This window comes from Pleurotus ostreatus (genome assembly GCF_014466165.1).
Source record: "Pleurotus ostreatus strain PC9 chromosome Unknown scaffold_4, whole genome shotgun sequence".
Classification (NCBI taxonomy): domain Eukaryota; kingdom Fungi; phylum Basidiomycota; class Agaricomycetes; order Agaricales; family Pleurotaceae; genus Pleurotus; species Pleurotus ostreatus.
In genome coordinates this window covers 2699648-2718288 of record NW_023503159.1, presented here as the reverse complement: position 1 = coordinate 2718288, position 18641 = coordinate 2699648, and the positions used below count along the sequence as shown (strand labels likewise).

The 18641-nt window shown below is 51.0% G+C and overlaps 6 protein-coding genes across 6 annotated transcripts; 3 read left to right on the top strand and 3 right to left on the bottom strand.

Annotated features, from left to right (window-relative positions):
- Positions 1-19: 19 nt before the first annotated feature.
- On the bottom strand, positions 20-4137 carry DOA4 (ubiquitin-specific protease doa4; the record flags this gene model as incomplete). The annotated part of the gene is made up of 13 exons (XM_036776282.1): positions 20-64; positions 119-201; positions 255-565; positions 624-751; positions 805-1089; positions 1142-1275; positions 1331-1871; positions 1923-2037; positions 2084-2701; positions 2770-3585; positions 3632-3699; positions 3752-4032; positions 4089-4137. 13 exons carry the CDS (start codon positions 4135-4137, stop codon positions 20-22), a joined length of 3474 nt encoding a protein of 1157 aa, XP_036632301.1.
- Positions 4138-5021: 884 nt separating this feature from the next.
- On the top strand, positions 5022-6232 carry ALG5 (dolichyl-phosphate beta-glucosyltransferase; the record flags this gene model as incomplete). Its single annotated transcript, XM_036776281.1, has 3 exons — positions 5022-5078; positions 5274-5825; positions 5882-6232. The coding sequence occupies 3 exons, from the start codon at positions 5022-5024 to the stop codon at positions 6230-6232; spliced, it is 960 nt and encodes a 319-aa protein (XP_036632300.1).
- Positions 6233-6826: 594 nt separating this feature from the next.
- On the top strand, positions 6827-8618 carry PC9H_006736 (uncharacterized protein; the record flags this gene model as incomplete). The annotated part of the gene is made up of 12 exons (XM_036776280.1): positions 6827-7015; positions 7073-7208; positions 7264-7440; positions 7489-7495; positions 7551-7669; positions 7722-7829; positions 7880-7918; positions 7978-8003; positions 8064-8225; positions 8295-8303; positions 8357-8509; positions 8598-8618. 12 exons carry the CDS (start codon positions 6827-6829, stop codon positions 8616-8618), a joined length of 1146 nt encoding a protein of 381 aa, XP_036632299.1.
- A 1326-nt stretch (positions 8619-9944) lies between these two features.
- PC9H_006735 (uncharacterized protein) lies at positions 9945-12614 on the top strand (the record flags this gene model as incomplete). Its single annotated transcript, XM_036776279.1, has 16 exons — positions 9945-10069; positions 10133-10185; positions 10247-10257; positions 10311-10364; positions 10423-10458; positions 10513-10566; positions 10624-10773; positions 10835-10916; positions 10977-11033; positions 11100-11314; positions 11368-11440; positions 11489-11617; positions 11679-11734; positions 11788-11915; positions 11968-12378; positions 12431-12614. 16 exons carry the CDS (start codon positions 9945-9947, stop codon positions 12612-12614), a joined length of 1818 nt encoding a protein of 605 aa, XP_036632298.1.
- A 182-nt stretch (positions 12615-12796) lies between these two features.
- On the bottom strand, positions 12797-15562 carry PC9H_006734 (uncharacterized protein; the record flags this gene model as incomplete). The annotated part of the gene is made up of 4 exons (XM_036776278.1): positions 12797-14397; positions 14447-15069; positions 15123-15268; positions 15317-15562. 4 exons carry the CDS (start codon positions 15560-15562, stop codon positions 12797-12799), a joined length of 2616 nt encoding a protein of 871 aa, XP_036632297.1.
- A 506-nt stretch (positions 15563-16068) lies between these two features.
- Positions 16069-17527, bottom strand: PC9H_006733 (uncharacterized protein; the record flags this gene model as incomplete). Its single annotated transcript, XM_036776277.1, has 4 exons — positions 16069-16177; positions 16228-17053; positions 17105-17125; positions 17179-17527. 4 exons carry the CDS (start codon positions 17525-17527, stop codon positions 16069-16071), a joined length of 1305 nt encoding a protein of 434 aa, XP_036632296.1.
- Between the last annotated feature and the right edge of the window lie 1114 nt (positions 17528-18641).

The window sequence follows — 18641 nt, the reverse complement described above, 5'->3', positions numbered from 1 at the left end:
GATTAGAATATGCAGTAACTTATGCTTTGACTCGCTTGTAAAATAGGACATATGCTTTCTGGTTCTGTGATGGGGGGAAATAAGCATAGCCGCGAAAGGAAGTAGCCAAAGGACGTACGACAACTTGCTTAGGATCCGCCGGCCGGACGCTACTGTCGTCACAAGACATCCAACCTCCTCGTGAAGCGATGTAGGCCGTATCTAACGCCAAGTATCAGTAAGGTGGTCTACACTTAGACTACAGGAGAACGCACAGTGACCGCTACTAAGATTGCCATAATGATTAGTTACGCCGTATAGGTCGTATCTGTAAGGCGGTAATTGCGTTCGCGGGTCGCTTGGATCTATGCTAACTTGGCCTTTGTCTGCCCCAGAAGGGAGCGGAGGAGGCATAAAATTTGTCAGGTCGAGCCCCTTTAACGGGTACTCGACGAAGGTGTCAATCTTATCCGAGAATCGTCCCCGAGTTTCGAAGCGTTTGAGATGGATCAAGAGGATGGGAGGTAGTCGGGCCAGCGAAAGCTGTTTGGTAGCCTTGCGCTTCGTTTTACATCGTGGACAATCCCTGTCGGAGGAACAAGGATTACCAAACAGTAGGGGAGATATGAAATAATGGGACAGACCACGCATCGTCCTTCTCCATGACCTCGTGGTTGAAGAAGGCGTCCAAACACTTCTGCAGATGTATCTTACCGCTTCTACTGGGTACAGGAAGTTGCAGCATGGAGAACACATTGTACGTTGTTGACGTCTATGGGGAACGTTGAGATCTTGCATTGGCTAGTATGAAAAGCTCATCCTTACCTGATGGCAGGTCATGCACTCCAGGCGATTCCTTAGCTGGCCCTGGAAGTAGTCGACGATCAAACTATCATTCCTCATCTTCCACGCCTTCCACTCTTGATCACTAGCAATCTGTGGGGGCAACCTCTCCAGCTCCGCTTCTTGCTCCGGAGTCGTCTTCCATGCTGGCTTCGTGAAGACCCGGTTCAAATCCTCGTGTATGATGTCCAGCAAAAAGCTCAGGAACTCTTGAGAATCGTGCTGATCGCAGCCACTATATTGCTGGTTGAGCGAGACCACCATTTTCTGGAGACGAGTGATAAGAAAACAGGGCAATAGGAACATCCCAAGCACCTACCCGAAAGTCGATTGGCGTTATATAGGGGAGGTCACCTTGCCACATGCTCCGTAGAAGAGATGCAAACGATTGGACGAGCTTCCCTTGAGAACCCATCTTGTTTAGCATGTTAATTGCGTCCCGCCATCTCCCGTCTTCACAAGAAGGGCTAAGTGAACATCAAAGTATCGGAAATCAAAATGAACCTACTAGTAAAGAACTGGGCGAATGGCACGGTTGCACTCAAGCACTGTATCGGTGCGTTCATGTAGCACGTATTCCCCATATTCTTCAACCCACTCGTTCCGATCTGCGTATCGTACCAATATACAACAGAGTAGTCCTGCTTAAGCCTTGGCGGTAGAGGAGCCATTGCGGACGGCTGTGGCATTGCAATGGAGCGATTATGATTATCCTGCCGATCTAGAGCAATAGCGGGAGCAGCGACTGGCGCCGGTCGCGAGATCTGGGTCGACAGTTCTGGGTAGTCGATAGGGCCCCGAGAAGCGATCCCGGACCCAGACAGAGCTTCTTGAGTCTGGTCAATGTAGTCGCTCCGCCTTCGGGGGAAAGAAGGGTTGATAGAAGCTTGCGGCGGAGATGCGATGTTGTCGTAGTGAGCGGGCGGAGAGACGAATGGGGAGCCGGAGAGTGAGCCAGTGGTGTTGGGAGTGACGCGAGAAGGGAATTGAGGGTATGTGATTGAAGACGAGCTGTTGACCAGAGGCTGCATCATGCTGGGGCCGGATAACTAACGATTCCGTTGAGTTACTGTCTCAACGCATTCTATTGCAGAACCTACATTATTAGGATATGCCGATGATGTCGAGACTGGTCCTCGGGATATCGCAGGTCGGCGTGCGAGTGCGCTTCCGGGGGGCGAATGATAGAATGAAGGGCTAGTTTCCGCGGGATGCCTTCTGACCTTAGCGTGTGACTATACCACGTAGCTATGCAACGCACCTAGAATGAGATATTTGATCCACAGACATCGTCGACCGGTGCTCGCCGTGACCTTGTCCGAATGTTAGACTAGCTGGTGTCCGTTGTTCCAACGGTGGCGAAGTAGCAGAGTTGTCATATCTTTCTCTAGGCGAGGACCACTGTTGCCGAGGGTCAATTAGTCTGGGGGAGGTAGCAGGGCTTGTTATCGACACCGGTGGCGGAGACGTGGCCCCATTGAGCGTAGGAGACATCAGCCCATTCATCAGTGCCCCTGAGGATGGAGCTGAGCCTTGACCGTGTGTAGTCACAATCGCGCCAGCTCGGAAGGGATTTGTATCTTGATACGCGGGCGAATGCTTTCCGTCTACTAACCGCCGCACAGAATCGTCCCCCATCACCCTCTTCCATCTATCCAGGCCGCCGAGTAGAAGCATCGGCACTCGTCGTAGCATCTTTTGTATTGCGCCTTCATATATGGCCATCACCAGAACATTGATAGGAGAAGTCTGCGGCCCAAAGGTTTCGGAATTTTGGTCGTACAGCACTATCAAGTCGAATTTTTCTCGATTCGAGAAGACGACGCCTTCGTTGGTGGGTGCGACAACTAGAGCGTCCTCCAAACTTTGACCTGTAACACTTTTAGGTTATATACAACCGTTAGAACGTCAAGATATCAGTGACTTTGACCAGTCGTGGATATTTACCTTTCGCGCATCAATATGCTGGGTTCCACACATACTATGGGCTTGTGACTGATATGTTCACGGTCGAAATCTGCTCTGTGCCTCACGTCCAGAAGCAATACTTTATAGTGTTGCATGTATTGCGCTAATTCGCTTGGTGTCGTAGAGTTGCTGTTTGGGATAGGCGGTTTATCTACCGTCGGCGTTTGTGGCGTGGTGGAACCAGACGATGCGGGGCGCGACGAACCCAGACCGAGCCCACTCAACCCAACCGACGAAGGCTTGGTGGCAAGTGGAGGGGGGGCTGGAGAGCGAGTTGGTGAGGCGGGTTGACTGCCGAATGAATTGGCGATGGGAGTCAACGGGGTGCTGGACGGCCTGTCAACGGGCACGTTATACTCGGCGAATCCGTTGATCGAGTGCTTGTGTTTGACATTGGCGGTAGTGGCGGGCGGACTGGTGGGTACTGAGGGAAGGCTGAGGCTGGTCGCTTCGTCGAGTTCGTCGATGGTGGGGAAGTTCTGGGCGAATTCGAAGAGGCTCAGAGACTCGCGTTCAGGAATCACTGGCGACGTTGATGCTGGCGACGGGGGACCGAGGGTGGACGGTGATACGAAGGAAGTTGGCAGAGGAGGCGGAGAGGGGAGCACCGATGATAAGGATGAGGGGATATGTGACAACGACGACGGCGAAGATACCGAGAAAGACGGAGAAGTTGCCGGCGGAGAGGTGGGAAGCTCGCGAGACATTCGTTTATTCGTTGTGAGGACAAGACCATTATCCTGCAAGGACTTGAGACGATCAGCAATGGTCTTCCTAGGGGGGTCGTCGCTTGGACTGGCTGGAAAATCAGTAAAAGCAACAGGTGATACAGGCAACGCACCTCTTCTCAAAGGCCTTGAGCTTGTCTTCCACAGCGTTCTTCCTTTCGGCTAGATCACTTCCTTCGTGCTGCGGTCCAGTCGTGAGCGTCGATGAGGTGGGATGAAATGTGGACAATCACCTCAAAAAAGTCGTTGAATTCTTTCTTGAGACCACCACCTTTCTTCATCTCTGGATGATCCAAGGTCACTTTAGCCAGAGCAGCGGCTTGCGTGTATGCGGCTAAAGCACTCTTGAGATCCCCTCGAAGTTCATAGTCCTTCCCCTGCTGCACCTGGCGCCGCGCAGTCTTGATCATCGACATGGGCGTCGCCCCGCGAGTCTCCCGATTCACCGCATCCTTCGCTGACGATGTGATTTCCGATATGTTCATCTCATCGTACACACGGGAAGAACCATTGACTTTATTCGATGCCACCACGGTCAGACTTTGCAGAGAAACTGGACTTTCCACGTACCAGAGGAATTCAAATTATTATTCGGTGATAAAACTGTGACTCCGGGCATGAGGTCCCAGGATTAAGGTAGGTTTTGGAGAAAGAACGATGATGAGCTGCTGGAAGACATTCCTTAACTGCCTGCGGAACGCCAAAACAAGAGATTATGTCATTGCAGTATGACTTATCCACCCCTGAGAACCTCGTGTGTTAGCATAGTGTGCTAAGTCAGACAGTGGAAATTATTCCATCCGTCCAAAACTAATCGAGACTATCGAGAACAAATGCATTAGGAGATAAACTATACACTAGATACCGTCCTGGTGGTGAATCTGATTTTGCATTGAAGTCGAGCTCTCACACCGCCTTACAGTACCCACTGCAATTAGCTTACCGCGTACCTACATTTGTAAACGAAACGGGTGTGCGACTACCCACACCACCGTGCCAGTTCCACGATGTTCACAGAAGTGGAAATACGTACGGGGTGTATGTGCTACGTGGAGAGCACCACATGCGGAAGTCGCTCAGAGACAGCGCACATCACGCGTCATGGCCAATGAGATAGCGTTAGCGTCAGAATTTGGAGGATACCGCTAGCGTTGAAGTGTCTCCGGAAAAAAATATTGAGCGCCCAGTTGGTTGAGCATATTCATCGCAGAGAAGATTTCACAATCTCTAATTGTTAAGCAAGCGCAAGGAGAGCTCAGGCAGAGAGCGAGCGAATAATTTGGCTATTTCTCCTACCTCCTGAATATAGCCCCTTGAGCGACTCCTTTCTTTGTGCTCTTCTCACGGCCCGTCGTCGTGGCAGTCGCGTCGCCATCCAGATGATCCACTACTGTGTAAAGACCTGGTATGTTGTTTTCTTTCTTTCGAAGACTGGTTTCTGAGGCTCGACCATGCAGAATGCTCCTCCAACCTTGATCGCTTTCCGTATTGCTATTTCCTTCAATGGACCACCCACTGTTATACGGGTTTCTGTCGCTGCTTGCCGTGGGTGTTGTATGTGTGAGTCACGGGTCTCCGTTGTCTTCGTACTGTGATGAACACCCTTTCATCCTTGTTCTTCGAGCTGTGGGTCATTCCTAGAGTGAACGCCAGGGCGAGGACGACAAAACCTGGGTCGAGGGACAATCCCCTTGAGCTGAATCATATATGTCCTCAAACCTCTTGGTAATGCCTACTAATAGTCTATTTCCCCAGGTGTACCTAGCTCTTCTTTTCTGGTCGCCGCCGCCGATAATAACCCGTCCTTCAGAGAAGAACTACCGATCGCGTTTATCTCCCAAAAAACCCATACCGCTACCATCACTCAGCGGACCGAGCGAAGTCGACCTGACGGTCGTGATCCCGGCGTACAATGAGACATCGCGGCTTCCGTCGATGCTCTCGACGACGATAGACCACCTTACCTCCGTCTCTGCGAAATCTAAGCGCACGTATGAGATCCTGGTCGTCGATGACGGCTCTTCGGACGATACGACGGCGCTCTCTTTGACACTTGCGGGCCAGTATCCGAAGAGCGATATACGGGTCGTGACGCTCGAGAAGAATTTGGGCAAGGGAGGCGCTGTGAGGCATGGGATGTTGCATGGACGGGGAAAGCGGCTGCTGATGGTGGATGCTGACGGGGCGAGTCGGTTTGAGGATTTGGAGTTGCTGTGGAAAGCTATGGATGACCTTGCTCCTGGAGATGGACCGTCATTCGTCGTAGGAAGTAGGGCGCATCTGGTCAAGACTGAGGCGGTCGTGAAGGTAAGTCGCTTTCCATTTAATCCCCCTAGTCTCTCAACATCACTCCCAACTCACAGCGCTCGGTACTACGCAACATCCTCATGTACGGGCTGCACACGATCCTGCGCATCGTCGGCGTCGGGCACATCCGTGATACGCAATGCGGATTCAAGCTCTTCTCGCGCGCCGCAGCACAGCAGATCTTCCCCGCGCAGCATCTACCGACGTGGATATTCGACGTGGAGTTGCTGCTGCTGGCGAAGGAGCTGGGGATACCTGTAGCTGAGGTGCCGGTGGAGTGGCATGAAGTTGCGGGGAGCAAGTTGAATGTAGTGACTGCGTCGTTGGAAATGCTGAGAGACCTGCTGATCCTGAGGGCAAACCATGTCCTCGGACGGTGGGGTCCCAGCAGGAGCAAGACACAATAAACAAGAGCTCTATCTCACCCATGGGACTACAATAGTGTACGGCTCGCCTAGTAATGCATCTGTTATCTCGACTTCAACGCGGAATCAGATCCAAGCCTTCACGTGATGAACCCAAGACTTTGGGTCCGTGTGCTCTCCGAAATGCCGAGAGATGTGCCGGGGTCGGCATTTCCTGAACTCTAATTGCTCTCCTCTACGCTGGGTCGTCCGATGTACTGAGCTCGACAGCGAACCGTTCTTTAATCGTGACCACCATCATCATCACTATCACCATCGTCCTCCACATTCGAAGCTGCAATTCTGCCCATGTCAGTCTCGGGCTAAATACCTAGCTATAAGCATTGCACCGCTTGGCAAGAAGGTCCGTGCGCCTATAAATAACAAGCCCAGGAAGTCTTACTTCGACGCCCTCCCCTCTCGTCTCCTACCTTGAGGCTCAGACGGACAAATAACTCAGCATCCCGCAGAAATTGCGGTTCTCGACAAGCCGACAGAGCGGTAATCAGGTATTCGAATATTCATTCAGTCAGCAGTATCCATTGTTTTGGGTCCGCTCCCATTGATCGCTTGGTTGGAACACTCCTGGCCGCCACGATGGCTCCTGATCTCCCAGGCAACAGTACCGCAGATCCCGAGCGCGCGTCGGCGTCGACGGGGCTAAGCATCGTGCACCCCGACCCGTACCAGTTCAGCGATGGGCTGAAGACGCAAGACGAGCTCGCCGAGCTGCGCAGACGCAAGCAGGGGAAGAAAGTGGAGAAATTCCACCGCAGGCAGAATGATGTGTGTACTCGGTATTACGCAAATGTGTAACCCGAAGGTGCTGATAGGACGCCGCAGTTGATTACGTCGTTGCTGAAGCCTATCGAGGATCATGGAGAGGAGGCCAGAGTCGAGGAGGACGCTAACCGAGTGCCGGTGAAAATTGCGATCTGGGCGAGTTTGCTGTCGAATTTCTGCTTAGCAGGGCTCCAACGTGCGTCTGTCTTTTTCAGGCGGCACTTTTCAGACTCACGTTGTTGGGCATCCAGTGTACGCTGCTATCTCATCGGGATCGCTATCCCTCCTCGCTACCTGCATCGACTCGATCTTTGACCCAGGGAGCAACCTCCTTCTCTACTGGCTTCACAAGAAGTCCAAGAAACTCAATCTCGATCAGTGGCCTGTCGGTGGGGCAAGGCTCGAGACGATAGGCAACATCATATATGGTGAGTACTGTCCCCCACTTCCACGACTGTGCTCATCGTCTCCTACAGGCTTTCTGTATGTCGTTGTTTCAGCTTTTTGCCAGGGGCTGTTCGCTGATTGAATCTGTTAGAATGGGGTCGGTGAACCTCATCGTCGTAGTGGAGTCCGTGCGGGACCTTATCACCAAGGCCGACGACTCACTCGAAGCCTTCCATGTCCCCTCCATCATCGCCGTCGGTGTCGCCCTCGGTACGTCATCCTCTAACTCCGTACACCCGATGTCGGGCTGAAAAACACGTAGGTATCAAGTTTTTGCTATTTCTGTACTGTTATTCTCTCCGCAACAAGTCAAGCCAAGTCCGTGTTCTATGGGAGGATCATCGAAATGACCTTTTCATCAATGGATTCGGTGAGATCGTTTACTCACGTTTCCCTTCGACGAATCTCATACGCTGGCAGGTATTCTCATGTCGACTGGAGGCAGCAAACTCGCTTGGTGTATGTATCTCCTATCTTCCGCCCATTCCCTCCTCACCTTAGCGCTTCGCTACTTATAGTCCTCGATCCAATGGGCGCGCTCATCGTTCGTCCCCTTTCCCCCAAAAGCACTCTGCCGCTGACGCTGGTGTTATGATCGTTTTAGATCACCATCGGCGTGCTGATCTCGTGGGGCGTGACTATATACCGACAATTTGAGCTTTTGGCAGGGAAATCGGCCCCGCATGAATTTTTGCAGTTGGTGATATACAAGGCCGCGACGTTCAGCGACCAGATTCTGATGGTTGACACTGCGAGAGCGTATCATGTGAGTAATCTGTAAATCATGGTATCGCGAGGAACACGCGTCTCTGACTCATGCTGAATTTCTCGCTAGAGTGGCCCGGTACGTAGTGCGATGCTTTCGGGGTCTCTAAGGCACTCACGTCGCGCCCATAGGATTATTTCGTTGAAGTCGACATTGTGATGGAAGCGAGCACGCCCTTGTGGCAGGCGCATGACCTCGCGCAGCAGCTCCAAGATAAAATTGAGGTGCTACCCAACGTCGAGAGGGCGTTCGTGCATGTTGATCACGAGACGACACATACACCTGTGAGTCGCTATTACAGCCATACATTCCTCGACAATCATCTATTCTTCGATTCGACGACTGACGATTGATTACAATCCTGGTTTCTAGGAGCATCGCAAAGTCGCCTAATACTAATATACTCAACTTAGTGTTCAGCTGACAGTAGATATAAACAACCCTCATCTTTCGTTCATCTTTGTGACATCTTTTGGATACGGATAGAACATTGTGCATTCGCATTCACAGTACTCACATTTGCAAATAGCTTACCTGCATTTGTAAACTAAACCCTACATATCTACTCTCGAACGGGCGCGCGACCGCTTCACTGGAATTATTGCTCCGTTTCGAAGCTTCAAGCCATTCTCCTTCCGATATAAGAAGACACGATCCGTTCGTTGTCTCGCGTTCATTCCATTACTATGTAACCTTTTCGATGTCTACACGGGTTGACGGACTGGTACAGCAAGCTACAGCAAGTGTTCTAGCTTTCCTGCTCCGAGGTACTGCTTAGCTTCCTGGTGCGTCGTGCCTGGCATGGACTCCCAATTAGCTGACAAGAATCTTCATGTCTTTGTTGGGTATTGGACCTGTCCGCCAGTCGCAGATGAAGCTTTTGAAGGTCGAACGAATGGCGTCCCTGTTGTCCAATGGCAGTTTCTCCTAGCTGGACTAGGTTGCTTACCCTGCTCGCGTGGCATGCTTGTTCGAGTCCGGTTCCATGATTGACTTCAGATACAAATACTGCAAATACCTTCATCATCGCGTGGTAGGTGTGATATACTACCTCCGGTAAGAATCTTGCTTCGCCTATTCTACACGACGGCCTGACCAATCGCACCGAAGGTCGTGCATGAATTCTTTCCATCTTTGGGTCGAAGCACAATGGAGATCGGATTGATCAAAACGGCGATTTTCCTTTTTCCTGCTTTGCGTGCCCATCGAATCCCATGTGTTCGCAACGCCGCAATGCCAAAGGACTGTTGCTGAATTGTTTCTCCAGGCTTTCCCTCGCAATCCCGCGCTCTGCCATTGGAAGCTGGTCACCTTATCCCTTTACGCTAGGCGAGAACGTGAAATTGACATCACCTCGCTAGCGAAAGAGGACCGTGTTGCTTGTGCCATCGCTTTTGGAAAGGCCCGGCTATTTGTGGGGGTTCTCGGTCGTTGATTCGTGCTAGCGAGAGGTAATCATTCTCTATAAGCAGCGAACTACGCTCGGAACAAACCTGCTGTACAGTGGGCCCTCCCTTCAAAGGGTAACTTGTCCCCACAACGTGGAGATTCGTCCAAGCAATCACCGTCCGCGACGGTCCTGAATGGGGGTCGTAGGCTGCTACCGTTATGGTATAAAATGGATACAAGCAACCGTATCCTATCTTATCCGCCTCCTCTTACATTCTCCACTCTACAAGCGTTTGGCCGGTCATAACCCTCCTCCATTCACCATCCATTATGCCGACGTCTTTAGTGAAGGAGTCAGATGTAGATGTGCTTGTTATAGGCGCAGGGCCAGCAGGGCTCATGTGTGCCAATGGTTTAGCCAAGGCTGGCATCAAAGTGAGAATTGTTGATCAGCGGTACGTTCTATTCGCCTGCGTTACGGATCCAGGAGGCTTTCATCTGACTATCGACGCTTGTAGACCGGGCGATTTACTGGCAGGCAGAGCTGATGGTCTACAGCCGCGCACTCTAGGTATGTCGTCTGCACATAGTTGGTTAATGAACCCCACTGATCACTTGATGGTTCGACACAGAGGTATTGCAGGTGAGCGGGTCTTTGTTCGGATAATTTGTTAAAGCGAACGTATGGTCTACCAGAGTTATGGCCTTGCTGAGCGGGTCTTCAAAGAAGCCAACCAGATGCACATGGCCGTAAGGAGCTTCCATTCACTCCTTCCAAGTTCTGAACACTCAACGCATGTCCTAATAGGCGTTCTACAATCCCAGCCCTAACGGTGGAATCGAGGTGTGTGTTTTTTCCGTCAGACCGATAACCACGACTAAACCAAGAGGTTGGAAGCTCACTGATCGGGCCCCGGATGTGACAGCTCCAACTGCACGCTATCCCTTTGAGGTAAGGGATGTCGACAAGGCTCCAGTCCGTGCGCTGTTATTGATCCCCCAGTTATAGTGCACGCTGCACCAGGGAGCCATAGAAGCTATCTTTCATGACTCCATGCGCTCGATGGGTGTGCAAGTGGACAGACCAACCATACCGGAGTCAATCCAGATATCGCAGGACGGAGACGTGTTGAAGGACCCCGAGGCTTATCCCGTCCGAGTACGTGTGTAACACCCTAACGGATGTGGAGATCATCTTCAATGACGACAATTTGGCGTAGGTCGTGCTAAAACACTTACGAACGGCAGATGGGGAGATAGATACAGAAGTGGTTCATGCCAAATTCGTGGTCGGTGCTGATGGTGAGCACACGCCGCGGAATATTCTCAATTATAGAACTTGACGCCTTCTCTGATTTACAGGTGCCCACTCATGGGTTCGGAAGTCCCTGGGGATTCAGATGGAAGGAGAACAAACCGGTGAGCGGCCATTCAAACCTCCTTCTGATAGCACGTACAAGATATTTATAGCTCACCCCTACGTAGATTTCGTCTGGGGTGTTGTGGATCTAGTCCCAGACACCGACTTTCCTGATATCCGCAATAGATGCGCCATTCATTCGAATAACGGCTCTTGCATGATCATCCCAAGGGAAGGGGATAAAGTCAGGCTTTACATACAGCTCGGCCACACCGATGCTGTGGACTCTACAAATGGAAGAGTTGATATGAGCAAGACCAGTCCGTACAAATTGATGGAGGTAATGTCCCTTAGCTAGCCACCTCCTAAACCTCACCCCTGACCCTAAGATAGGTTGCGAAGACATCATTGCAGCCATTTTATATCAGAAACACTGGCGACATCGACTGGTGGACGATATACATCAGTTAGTGCTAAGCCATGTACTCCCAATCATCACTGACTTCTCATTCAGTCGGTCAACGCGTCGCTTCAAGATTCTCTGTCAATAACCGTGTGTTCATCGCTGGAGATGCTTGCCATACGCATTCACCAAAGGCCGGTCAAGGCATGAATGCTAGTATGAACGATACTCATAATCTAGGTGATTTTATTTTCCGCATGCTTGCATCCGCATCTATCAATTAAATTGACCGGATCAATAGTTTGGAAACTGACATATGTTCTACGTGGCTGGGCTGACATGTCCCTCTTGGATACCGTGAGTGCTCCTCCTACTGTTCTGATTAGCAAATCTGATGAATGAGGTCAAAGTACGAATTCGAACGGCGTAAATACGCCCAAGATTTGATCAACTTCGATAAGAAATTTTCTGCCCTGTTCTCTGGAAAGCCGCGAACGCAGGAATATCAAGATGGCGTCTCCCACGAGGAATTTAAGAAGTAAGTAGACTGGTCATTCAAGATCTTGCTCCTCACCTCACGCACATCACAGAGCGTTCCAAACGTTCGGTGGATTCACCAGCGGCATCGGCATCAGATACGCGGAATCCTTGATCACGAATTGCAAATACCAGGACTATGCGAGCAATCTGAAGATTGGCCGACGCATGCCCCCGCAAGTTCTGCTTCGTGCTGCCGACTCGCGGCCGGTCGAGCTCCAGGATCTCTTGCCGTCAGATACTCGCTTCAAATTCTTGCTGTTCACCGGAGATATATCTTCTCCTCTGCAGCAAGGCAAACTTTCCGAGCTCTCGCAGCGACTTGGCAGACCTGAGGGGCTCCTTGACCCTACCCTTGTAGGAAGTCGCCGTTCGATGCTGGAGGTCCTTACCATCGGCGTAGGAAGTAAGTGGACGGTGAGGTACACCGACGTACCACCTTTATTCCGCTCGCACTGGTCGAAGTATGCCTTTTACCATCTTGGACGTGTTATATTTTCTGACCATCCACCCTAGAGTACTCATAGATGACTCAGACCCCCATGAACGATCGGGAGGCAAGGCATATACTTCCTTTGGTATTAATCCTTCCGGAGCAATAGTCATCGTACGACCCGATGGCTACGTCGGAATGGTGGCGCCGTTCATTGCTGTCGATGATATCGAACAATACTTTGACTCTTTCGCAGCAAAGGAGTGAAGAGACTGGCGCCAAAGTTGACACCACAACGACATGGGGGGCAGACTACAAATACAACTCTGGTACTAATGCAAAGAGGGAATATGGAAGGGCATGCGATAATGGTAATATAAATATCTACGAAACGAGTGACGCTTTCCAATGTACATAATGTATAACACAAATATTTCAACGGTTCAAAATCAACTCTTTCTACTCTTTGCCATGGGCGGCGCTTCGGCACTGTCGATAAGCACCCGTCGAGGCCCAGTACTTCGTCCTCCGGCGACCGGTCGTACTTGAGACACGGTCCGTGATGATGAGGACGCCTTCTTGGAGTCCGCGGCATTGGTCCTTGCAGATGTAAAGCCTGAAGGCATTGCTGCAACCTTCTTCACGATATCAGGTCTTGAGACGCTGGGAGTAGACTTCGTGACCTTCACTACTTTTGTAGGCCGTTCAGTGTCTGTTCCAGGTGGGCCAGCTGGTGCGCGCTTCTTGTCTTTTAAACGTGCCTTCGACGATTCAGCAGTGTTTTTGTTTTCCTTCTCTTTTTCGACGGTCCTTCTGGTTGTTGTTACTGTGGCCACACCCTTACCCTTGTCTACTCTTGATCGTTGGGGGTTGGGGGGAAGCGCAACCTTTTTCTTGGTAGGAGGATGCGAGTCAACTTGCATGTCCATCAGCGGGCTTTCTCGGCCCATCCTTGTTTTCTCCTCTTCTTCATCGCTCTCTGTGATACCCAGTTCAGCTGCTAAGCTCATTTGGGGCTGAGGCGCAGGGTCGATCCTGGGGAACAAGTCGTCCTCTTCGTCCTCTTCCACCACAACACCAAGCTGCCCACTTGAATCAGAGCTAGAGATAGCCTGACCCGGACTTGTAGGACTTCCTGGCGAGTCAGCAAGTGACAATATACGGCTCAGGGGACTGGGTTTTGCTGGTGAATATGCATGGATCATCCGCTTAGCGAAGGGTTTTGCTATGGGGTAGGGGAATGAGGGGGCTGAGAGCTGCGAAGTCGATTGCGATGAGCTGTCGGGCGGCGTTTTCAAGATAGGGTTTGATGAAGAGGAAGGAAGGTTGGAGTCTTCCATAGACGTCGGCTGTGTCTCGCCGAGGTCGAATTGATCTGACTCGTTGATATCGATCGAGGGCGGTGCGATGACAGGGGAGGCTGGTAACAAGGCATTCGGGGAGGGTGGAGGTAAGACGAAGGAGGTTGGTAGCAGGGATGAGCCTAGTGGCGGAGGAGCCAGAAAGGATGATACACCTTTCGACGAGGGAATCACTTCGGTTTCTGAAGCCAACTCTACTACTTTCCCTCTCGTCTTCTTCGGGGGTGGTGTCAACCCAACGGAGGATCTCCGAGCATTGCGTGGCTTTCGTGGACTGATATTCGTGGATTTAGCAGGAGACTTTCGTGGGGATTTGCCAGGTTTCTTGGGAGATGGTGCTTTTTTCGGCGATGGGAGAGATGTTGTGGCTGGAGGAGTGGGAGGAAGTTCAGCAAGGATCTTTTCGACTTGCCACGATCGTTTCTCTTCCAGGAAGCGTAGTCGTTCAGCCTCCATGGTTGCCCGCTCTTTGCCTAACTTTACCGCAGCTTCTGTGAACTTCTGCCTCTCGTTGTCCAACTCTCGTTTCATCGCCTCCAGCCTTTCGAGCTCAACGTCCTTCGCAGGTACAGACATCAACTCCATGCTGACTTCAGCAACATCACGGTGGGTAGCGTTACGGGTAGCCAGCTGGTCAAATAGCTCCTGCGTTTTTGCTGCAGTTGCCTTACATTCCTTTCGGGCTTGTTCTACGGGATCTGTTTAGTTGGGGAAACTGAGAATAGATAATGGACATACCCAGCTCGGAGCGCAGCTGTTCTATAATGCCATTAAGCCGCGGTATATCTTCATCTGGAGGTTGTAAGGAGGTAGAAGTAGTTGGCTCTACTTGCGGCTGTTGATTGGCGATACCATCACGTAGGGATGTAAACAGCGAGCTTAGTTTGTCAGTCGCAGCGGTCTTCGGATGCAGCGGGAAAAGGCTCGACATCGTGCAAGGATCTACCTCATCTTCATCCTCTCCCCTCATACGAGCCAATACTCCCTGCATCTCATTAACCGCACTGGTCACCATCCGCCTCAACCTCAAATTATCCGCATCCAACCTCGCCCGCGCTTCGTCTGCTTGTTCTAGCGCAACCTCCATGAACGACTTCCCCCTGCCAGCGTTCTCACTCCCGTATGCCACCGAAGCATTACCGCATGTAAGCGTCAGTCCACTGGGTGTCCTCGTCAGCTGTCCCTGTGCGTCTGCCAATTTTGACCACTTTTCTTGCATCCGTTCCACCTGTGTATCTCGCTTCTTCAGTTCAGCTACGTGGGTTTGTCGTAGTGATTGGACCATGGAGCGTGTTCGAGTGAGCTCAGCTGTCGTTTGCTTGTGTGCGTTCTCGATTGACTGAATGGTTCGGGTGGCGGCACTACTCACTCATGGGCATGGGAATGTAGTAACACAAGGTTGTTTGTTGCTTACGCTAATTTCGATTTGAAGACGTTCATTTCACGTTCGGCATTGGCTGCTTGCTCTTTCGCAGTACGGTGCATATTCAACAGTCGCTCATGGTCGTATGAAATTGTCCTGTACTTCGTCGTAAGGTCCTCCGTGCGACTCATATCGTCCTGCACTTTCCGTGAACATAGTACATGTGTAACGGCATCTCAACTCACCATGCGTTGTCCAAGCATTCCGAGCAAGCATTTTATCACCCGCTCTGCGTCAGTTGCTGCCATACCATCGAGCGAGAGCCCTGGTGATGGGGCGAAGCCATGAGCGACAAGTTGAGCATTGAGGTACTGAAGACTCGAGGCAGATATCTCCGACGTAGACGACGCCGTGGAGAAAGGTGAGCCGAAGTCCGACATCGAGACGTCGAGTGCCCAGTGCACGCTGGGCTTCCGGGGAGTCGTCGCCATCGTCGAAGAAGAGTGAATTGTCGGAGGTAGAGAAAAGGTGTTCGCGTAAAACTCGCCACAGTTGAAAGTCGCGTCGATCACGTGCGCGCGAAGCTTCACCAAAACTAACCAAGGAAGCGTAGCTTGCTTTGTTTGTCAAAATGGTTATCCCAAGCAACGAGAACCTTTCAAAACGCCGTTTCACTGTCTACGCTGCCTTATTGAGAAGAGATATGGAAGATGGCCCACCATGAAGAGGAGGAAAGTCAAATCAGGGGCGGCGGTCAGGCCTCAGTGCAATGCAGACAGCAGAACGAAAATGCATAGCGAGTGTAGAGAACAAGGGAACGTAATGCGAGGTATATAGTATATGCAAAACACTAGCGAATGTTGCTTCGATGGGACTAAAATTGTGATGCGAGAGGGAAAGATTATATCCACGATGAAGGAAATGTGAATCTGACTAGCAGTGTGGTCCGCACTATTTGCAAGGGGATAAAGCAGAGAAGGGGAGAGTAATGGATCTATCAGGGAGGTATATCTTCTGGTTCAAGTCCAGTCGAAATGTACTGCGTGCTGGACCTTCTATATGTCTGCATGAGCCGGCGTAGGCGAGCAAGTTCGCTGGCCAATTCCCTAAAATTGAGGTTAGTGATATATTGGAAAGGACAGGGCACGATGCGTACTTGGCCGTATTTCCAGCTTCTTCACTACCTTTCGAGTGCTTCTCCACCTCTGCCTTCATCCGATTCACCTCTTCCGTCCACATCGCCTCCACCTCCTTCTCTTTCTTTATGTCCTCGTCCCTCAGCTCATTCAGTTCCGCACGTGTTTTCTCGGCGTTCTTCACCTCTTCCAGCAACTGCTGATACTTCTTCCCCACACTCTCCGCATCCCCACGCAGCTTCTCTTCCCGCTTCCGCATCTCCTCTCTCAACTTCTCCGTGTCCGATTTGAACCCAGAGACAAGCCCTTTGATGCTGTCCCGGAGTGTGATGTACTCTCGCTCGGACTTTTGCGACAGAGCGGTGGATTCCGAGAGCGCGGATTCCATCTCACGGATGGTCTTCTTTGACGTGGATGTTTCTGACTTGAGCTGCGATTTTAATTGCGTGGCTTCCGCTTCGGCTTTCCGTGCGCGCTCTAGGACTTCCTGCAGTAGTCTCTCTTTTCTCGCGACCACGTTATTAAGCCCCTCGTTCTCCAGCCGCAGCCTTTCCCGGGCCTCTTTTAGATCCTCAGTCTGCCGTGTCAATTGTGCCACGGTTCGTTGTGATAAACGAAGCTGTGACTTGGTGTTCTCAAGAGCGGTGCGCGCATTGACGACCCCTGCCTGTAGGTCAGCCAGGACTTTCGTCGTGCCGGCAGGGGTGAACGAGGCACGTCGGTTCGGTGATGGAGGTTGGAGTGAAGAAGTTGACGCAAATAGGTCGCTCTCAGCGATGGGGGATGTTTTGCTGGCGGTGGAGGATGATAATCGTTGACCTTCGTCGGCTAACGCCCGCGCATTACCTAGGAATGAGTTAAGACGCCACTAGACACAAAAAGAGAGACAGAACCAACCTACTGCAGCAACCGGTATTCCTTATAGACGGTGAGATTAGGACGCCCTCCGTCAACGTTGAAACATTACTCACGACTAAGGGTGCGCATTGGACTCGATGCACGTTTAAATGAGGTAGGACTGCTAGGGCCAACGCCGAATGACATCGGAACGCCTTCTTGGATCCCGTTCTCCTCTGCATCCCGTCGAGGCAAGGGTAGACTAGACTCTGGGCCTGCAATGCCTTGAAGAACATCATAACTCGACCGACGCTTGACTTTCGTTGCCGTCGGAACCGGAGAAAATGAGGAAGGTGGAGGTGGTGAAGAAAGCATTATGTCGGAAGTATCTGGGGGCAACGGTCTAGGTCCACGAAGTACGATATTCTCCAAATTATGTAGCTGTGCTTGTTGCTGTCTGATAGAGTGTTTCAGCGTGGACATTTGGTTCCGTAGAGCAACTGTAAAGGCAATATACTTTTGTGTTCACAGAAGGAGCTGATTTCTGAGTTCTTTACCTGGATTCGCTTCTAGTGATTGTTGCGAAGGACTTGGTGCGCGTCCCGAGCGTATTGAACCACGCGACGACGGCCGTGAAAGTGAACGGTCGCGATTGTGTTTCGGAGGAGACAAAGAACGACCGTAAGGAGGAGAAAGTGGTGAGTGTGAGCTAGGACCGGGGCTCGAAGACATGTAATAGGGCGTCAGACGTTCTGCAATAAAATATTTGGTCGCTGTTGATGCGCCCGTCACCACATATAAGTGCTGTGGTGGTTCGTTGGAAGCATCCACACTTCCACTTTGGGGTTCCACGGAAGCAGTGCCCCACGTGATGAGGAGGTGAAGCGTGGGAAGGTATGGGTCTCCAGGTCGGTCGCTGAACATGTCATCTATATTATTAAAACACAATGGTCCATAATGTTATGTAATCAAATTTAATGTTACATAATCAAAAAAGAGCGCTCACCTCAGAGCCACACAGGGGGACAGGGGATGAATAGGGAATAGGGAACAAGGACTACCAGACTGAAACTCTGGACTGTCATTGCTACCAGATTATGATAAGGGTAGCCAAAAGGCATCATGTCTTCTCTCCCTCTGCATAACATACTTTAACAAATAAGCTTCAAGTACTCAGATTAAGCAATTCATCAAAACATGGATATCAACAAAATGTAGACTGTAGGATTATGCAGTTAGGATTCAATTGAAGCTTTGATCATTTATTTACAGCTGTGGTTAATGTCTGAGATTGAACTTTGAGGTATCTTAGTTGTTAGTTTTTAGCCAAAAGTCTGTACCTATGGGAGTAGCAAACTAAGCTATACAGGACTACAAGTAAGAGATATGACTAATAAGATGGAAGAGAGCCCGAAGGCAAAACACTCAGAGATAACGTTCGAGGTGAAAGGTTCAAACGCGGGGGTGATATTCGTACGAAGATGGGAGTTGGGGTACAAGCTGGAAGTAAGTAAGTAATCTCAGGGACGCGCGTATATATATGGATGAACACGTGGTCCAGGGGTCAGGGGAATTAGGAGATAGGTAAGCGCGCAGG